General features: G+C 37.6%; 1 protein-coding gene and 1 pseudogene across 5 annotated transcripts in view; one reads left to right on the top strand and one right to left on the bottom strand.

Moving 5' to 3' along the window:
- The window catches only part of rps6ka3b (ribosomal protein S6 kinase, polypeptide 3b), a 48,162-nt gene extending 45,415 nt beyond the window's left edge, over window positions 1-2,747 (top strand). For all 5 annotated transcript variants that reach the window (XM_016278853.1, XM_016278854.1, XM_016278852.1 and 2 more), the window contains 5 exons: window positions 535-696; window positions 772-848; window positions 922-1,039; window positions 1,144-1,284; window positions 1,453-2,747. In XM_016278853.1, coding sequence (XP_016134339.1) covers window positions 535-696; window positions 772-848; window positions 922-1,039; window positions 1,144-1,284; window positions 1,453-1,575 — 621 coding nt within the window. In that variant the 3' untranslated portion in view covers window positions 1,576-2,747. The remainder of the gene's footprint in view (window positions 1-534; window positions 697-771; window positions 849-921; window positions 1,040-1,143; window positions 1,285-1,452) is intronic.
- A 588-nt stretch (window positions 2,748-3,335) lies between these two features.
- Window positions 3,336-4,540, bottom strand: LOC107590336 (zinc finger protein 337-like; annotated as a pseudogene).
- Window positions 4,541-6,822: the final 2,282 nt, after the last annotated feature.

Here is a 6,822-nt window from a genome sequence, read left to right as displayed (position 1 = left end):
TTACTCCAGTCTTCAGTGTCACATGATCCTTCAGAAATCATTCTAATATGCTGATTTGGTGCTCAAGAAACATTTCTTATTATTAATAATGTTGAAAACAGTTGTGCTGATTAATATTTTTTTGGAAAATTGGGATAAAAATTTTTTTCAAGATTATTTGATGAATAGAAAGTTAAAGTGAGCAGCATTTATTCGACATATAAATCTTTTATAACATTATAAATGTCTGTACTGTCATTTTTGATCAATTTAATGTGTCCTTGCTGAATGAATGTATTAATTTCTTTATAAAAAATCATACTGACTCCAAACTTTTGAATGGTAGTGTATATACGCTGTATAACAAAATCAAAATGATTTTGTAAAAAAATATGTATACGATAACAGTAATAACAATTTAAATGATAAATTAAATGATCATTTAAAATGTATTTAAAAATGTATTTAATTTTAAATAAAAAAAATGATTGATGGGCCGGATATGGTCTGTGAGCCACCTTGGTTCTAAATTAAGCTTAATTTCCTCCTTATCAGGTGGTTCACAGAGATCTGAAGCCCAGTAACATCCTTTACGTTGATGAATCAGGGAATCCCGAGTCCATCCGGATCTGTGACTTTGGCTTTGCCAAGCAACTGAGAGCGGAAAACGGACTGCTGATGACGCCCTGTTACACTGCCAACTTTGTGGCCCCAGAGGTACATTTTGCATGTCATGGATTTTGTAAAATAAATGTCAGTTTCTTAATCAGAAAAAATCATTTTGGTCCCCAGGTGCTGAAGAAACAGGGTTATGATGCTGCCTGTGATATCTGGAGTTTAGGCGTCCTTCTGTACACAATGTTAACTGGGTAAGTATGTAAACCTAGCACTATAAATTTTCAACATGTGTTTGTGTTCAACTGACACAGGGATTTTTCTCAGATTTACTCCATTTGCTAATGGCCCCGAGGACACGCCGGAGGAGATTCTAGCTCGAATCGGCAGTGGGAAGTTTTCTCTCACAGGTGGATACTGGAACTCCGTTTCACTTGAGGCAAAGGTACCCAGTTGAGAAGAGCATATAAATTATACTTTTCAAAAAGCATCTCCTTAAAGGCCCACCAGACAAAAAAAATAATCATTCAAACACCTTGTCTTTTACAGAACTTGGTGTCGAAGATGTTGCATGTAGACCCCCATCAGAGACTAACAGCTGCACAGGTGTTGAAACATCCCTGGATCGTTCACAAAGACCAGCTCCCCAAATACCAGCTGAACAGACATGACGCCCCCCATCTGGTTAAGGTTTGGTCCTGTCCACACACTATGCTTTAGAATAAGGCCTAAATATCAAAAAAATATTCCCATAAATCTTTTATTAATGTGTATGAACCTTATTTGCAACCTGAAACCTCTACATTTCACAGGACAGTTCAATTCAGCAAGGTTTGTGTTAAATATTTCTTCCTGTAGGGGGCCATGGCTGCTACATACTCTGCCTTGAATAGGAACGTTCCTCCCATGCTGGAGCCCGTGGGCTGTTCTATTCTTGCTCAGCGCAGAGGAGTGAAAAAACTGACTTCCACTGCTTTATGAGCAAACACCTTCCACTTCCAACCCCGTGACCTCTAGCCTGGTTTGAGCACAGCCTGAACTCGGCTTGCTTGCTGCCCACCTTGCATCAAGGCCTTAGAGCCAAGTGTAGATTCTGAGGACCCCTGGTGGACAATCAAAATCTTCCTTCACTGGTTACCACGAGGGCCAATAAAAACAGTTCGACCTGTACAATCACGCAAACCAATGAAGAATCTGTGGACTGTTTCTGAGGAGCAAATTATCTGAGCGTATAAATATAAACATACTGTATCTCAGTCACTATAAAAAGCTAAGATGTTAGTGTATTCAGGGAGGATGTGGATTTTAGAGGACGACAACAAATTTCTGCACCAAAGTGTGCGCACAGTTGCGAAAAGCTCCAGTTGTATGGAGATGTTATATATGGGATACTTTCCTGTCAGGTAGACACTTAATATTCAAATTGTATTCTGTTCTGGCCTATTATTTTGCATCATTAACACCGCATAGCATACTGAAGTCCCACCAAACCATAATAACTATGGCGTATCCCAACATACCTTGTTCTCCAGTCATCTTTGAACAGCGAACTAGGAGAAACGCCTTCAGCAGATTACAAGACGAGTCCAAAAGTTTATATGACAGCTGCTGGCGTTTTTACAAAACAAGTGTGAACGAGGTTCAAAGCACAAAAATGCAGTGGAGGCCTATATGTTAACGGCACAGAATGTCAAATAGAGAACTCAGGTGAAACGCAATACATTATACAAAAAAAAATAAGCTGGGATGGAAATTTATACGGCTGTATCGCCTCTCCTAAAACCTGCTGACCTGTTTATTTGTTTGTATGTAGGAAAGTACAGAAATGCTCAGAGATATATGTAGTGACTTTTTAAGTGACTACATACAGCCTTGACATATTTTTATAAATGTGCATGGGCAAGATGCTATATTAGCTAATAGCTCTGTGTAAGTTGGCATGACTGAGGATGTTTTCCCCCTTAAATAATTTTTTTTTTTATTATTATTCTAATTCCTTGCTGGTTTCTTTTTTTTCCAAGTTTAAATATGTTGTGCATTTTTCTTTTCATCTCAGTTGTATTTTTCCTGCCTTTGACTTGGAAGAGTGCTGGAAATGTTGCTGTCCATATAGCAAGCTGCTATCCTGCTCTTTCTATTGTACATGTAGAAAATAAAGTTTGCCATTTTTACAAAAACACTTTATTATGAATGTAATTTTTTTTTTTTTTGCACCGTTTTCATTTTTATAGAATTCACATTCACAATACTTGCGAAACATGGTTGAGCCAAAGCACAAACAAAGACAAGCTTTTCGTTATGCTTCATGTCAGAATTCATATTTGGTGAACTTGCACGCCTGGCAGTGTTACAGGAAACAGTAAAATCATACATGATATTTTAAGTGTTTTTAAGAAATGCATCTTACAAAGGATTTGTCTTATGCACATAAATATGCACATCAAATGTTTTACAATGTCTAAACATTAATAGCAGCTAAACATTATTACTAATTCCACAGAGACTTACACCATCAAATGTATGTGCGATTATATATTGTTACTTGTTCTGTAAAGAAATACAGAAATCTGCCTACAATATACAATACTTAAGTTTAATTAACTGTGTAACTAACATTTAAACAGAATTAGGCCCTTAGGTTCAACCATAAGCCTGACTAATGAAAGAAAAGCGAATGAGAGTTTTCGCCTTGAGTAAACTAAACTCTTTTTTTCAGTAATGAAGCAACATAAAAACAAAACTATAAAAAAGAATCATGACATTTATTATATAGTACTCGTTTAGACTGAGATCTCATTATGTGCCAGAGCTGTCCTTGCTCTTCTTCTCTTCATGATTATCTTGGCAAAGTTCCTTTCCCACAACCACATTTTCAGACTCCACATCTTTGACTCTTAATGGATCCACTGAACTGCCAGACAGAACTTCCATCTCATCTTCGCTGAGCGGCTCCATCCCGGCCTCTTCCTGCCTCACCGTCACTGAATCGATTCCTTCCTCAGTGCTATTCACACCGGCAAGACTTATTTCAGTGTCGTTTGGTTGGTTCTCAACAGAACTCATCAGGCTGCTGCTCGGGATGGCTCTTCTGCTCATGGGTGAGCATGTGTGCCATGTAGCCTCGCAGTGAGAGGTAAATTTTGCAGATGTCACAGTAGAATGGGGTCATCACGTTGTGTCTGTCCATGTGTTTGACGTAGCCATTGACTCTTAGGAAACTTATCGCAGGTCTTACACAAGAGTTTCTCTCCTGCATGAGATGATTTGAGATGCTGAATGAGGGAACCTCTGAACTGATAGCTCTTTTCACAGATGGGGCAGATGCACGTGAGTTTGGATGAGTGATGTTTCATGTGAGCGATGAGAGCAACTTTGTAGCCAAAACGTCTGGGACATAAGTGGCATGTAAACGGCATGGTCGACTCTGCATCCTCGTGAACTTTGGTGAGCTTTCAAAAAAGCCTGATGGGGGAAGCCCTTTCCACACTGTTGGCACACGAACCTCCCTTCTGGATTCTCCTTAGTGTGTATGGCTCGATGCCGCAAAAGGAGACCCATTTTATTAAACATCTCCCCACAAGTAGAACAGATATAAAACATTTCTTTGACTTCAGATTTGGTTTTCTTTTTAGAGTGATTAGCCCGTCGATGCTTCATTAGGGTGTGTCTACTACGGAATCTCTGGCCACAAATTAGACAGTTGATTAACTTTCTGGCATGATTTTCTTTAACCCTGAAAATTACAGCTGAGATGCCATCCTCAGTAACGGTCAGCTCACTCTCTTCATATTTAACACTCTCATCCAGTGAGGAGTTCTGCTCTTGTCCAAATGTCATGTTGGTACTCAGCTCATATTCAAGAGGCTCCTCTTTGACACAAGCAAGTGAAACAGCCTCAGAAATGGCTATTTTACCGGTGTCATCTTCCATGTACTCATCTTCTGCTTCCTGTCAGATAAAACATAATATAGTATAGCATTACATATAATTGTTTATAGATGGACAGGCAGACAGACAGACATATACACATTTAATTTATATTACATAAAATAATTAAATGTAATTGTATATTAAATGTAATTATATATGTATATATAAATTATGTACTTTACATTTATTTACATTACATACATTACATATATTTTGCTTACATTTAATTTACAAGCAAAATATGTAGTGTGTGTGTGTAAAACATCTTTTAATATATTAAATAAATTTTATTTATATATTACATAAAATAAATTTAATTGTGCATTAAATGTAATTATATATTATATACAGGTGCATCTCAATAAATTAGAATGTCGTGGAAAAGTTCATTTATTTCAGTAATTCAACTCAAATTGTGAAACTTGTGTATTAAATAAATTCTATGCACACAGACTGAAGTAGTTTAAGTCTTTGGTTCTTTTAATTGTGATGATTTTGGCTCACATTTCACAAAAACCCACCAATTCACTATCTCAACAAATTAGAATAATTCATAAGACCAATAAAAAAATATTTTTAGTGAATTGTTGGCCTTCTGGAAAGTATGTTCATTTACTGTACATGTACTCAATACTTGGTTGGGCCTCCTTTTGCATGAATTACTGCATCAGTGCGGCGTGGCATGGAGACAATCAGCCTGTGGCACTGCTGAGGTGGTATGGAAGCCCAGGTTGCTTTGATAGCGGCCTTCAGCTCATCTGCATTGTTGGGTCTGGTGTCTCTCATCTTCCTCTTGACAATACCCCATAGATTCTCTATGGGGTTCAGGTCAGGCGAGTTTGCAGACCAATCAAGCACAGTAACACCATGGCAATTGAACCAGCTTTTGGTGCTTTTGGCAGTGTGGGCAGGTGCCAAATCCTGCTGGAAAATGAAATCAGCATCTCCATAAAGCTTGTCAGCAGAAGGAAGCATGAAGTACTCTAAAATATCCTGGTAGATGGCTGCGTTGACTGTGGACTTCAGAAAACACAGTGGACCAAAGTCCTCTTTTCAGATTAAAGTAAATTTTGCATTTCATTTGGAAATCAAGGTCCCAGAGTCTGGAGGAAGAGTGGAGAGGCACAGAAACCATGTTGCTTGAAGTCCAGTGTGAAGTTTCCACAGTCAGTGATGATTTGGGCTGCCATGTCATCTGCTGGTGTTGGTCCACTAGTAAAGATGATGGGGAAAACGCGACCTCTTCATGCCGGGTGTGCGGAAATCATTTCTCTGAGGAGAACTACTTCCAAATGGATCTGGGTTACACCACATGCATGATAGTAAATGTGGATGCTGTTCCTACACTACATACTGAAAGGGAGTAGTGTAGGAACAGCATTCTAAAAAGAGCTTTCAATAAACTTTAACCAAAGACTGCGTCTTTTCGGATCCTCGGGTAACATATAATGAATAATGATGTCCGATCGGTTCGGACAACCACACATTTGTGTAACATAATGTTTACGATGTGATTGGTTTGAGCTTTAATATGGAATTTTTAGACTATATAAACAAGCTGTTGGATTGCTTACAATCCCTTGATCATGATAGATCATTCCACTTTAAGACGTTTTAAATTTAAAGTACGGGAAAAGATCCTGTTTCTTCAGATGTGTCTCACACGTTAATTATGACAATGTCGCCACCTACCGGATAGGAGGACAAGACCTCGTGATTAGTTTTTATATATCATTATCACCTTACCTCGTTTACCTTGTTTTTTAACATTTAATTTATTTTTATCAAGCTCACCTTGCTTTAAAACTGTAATTTTATCCTTGTTTACATTTATACTTTTAGCTTCACAGAATAGAGCTGTACTTTTTACTTTTCTCTTTAAAATGTTTTAGTTCTTCTGACCTGTTTAAGATTTAGTTAATATATCATATTAATCCTATTATAATATCATCATATCATATCGTATCAGATAATAATAAATTAGATTTAGCCCACTCCTCCTGAGCTGATTGCGATTGTGGATAAAGTTTTGCGCTGTTGAACGAGGCAATCTGGGCTTTGCAGTGGGTTGAGGAACACAAACCTGAGAATGTTCTAATTTGTTCTGACTCAGTTTCAGTCTTAAAGAGTTTGAAATCTTTTAAATCATGTCACCAAGATATTCTTTTTAGCATCCTACAAATACATTCAAGAATTGTTCAAAATGATACATCAATCAGTTTTATATGGGTCCCCCAGCACACATAGGAATAAGGGGGAAATGAAGAAGTGGATAAATTAGCAAAGCAAGCTTTACAG

This window comes from Sinocyclocheilus grahami, unplaced genomic scaffold (assembly GCF_001515645.1).
Source record: "Sinocyclocheilus grahami isolate Dianchi unplaced genomic scaffold, SAMN03320097.WGS_v1.1 scaffold126.1, whole genome shotgun sequence".
Classification (NCBI taxonomy): Eukaryota; Metazoa; Chordata; class Actinopteri; order Cypriniformes; family Cyprinidae; genus Sinocyclocheilus; species Sinocyclocheilus grahami.
The sequence above is the reverse complement of the archived record's forward strand: the minus strand, read 5'-3'. Positions and strand labels throughout refer to the sequence as shown.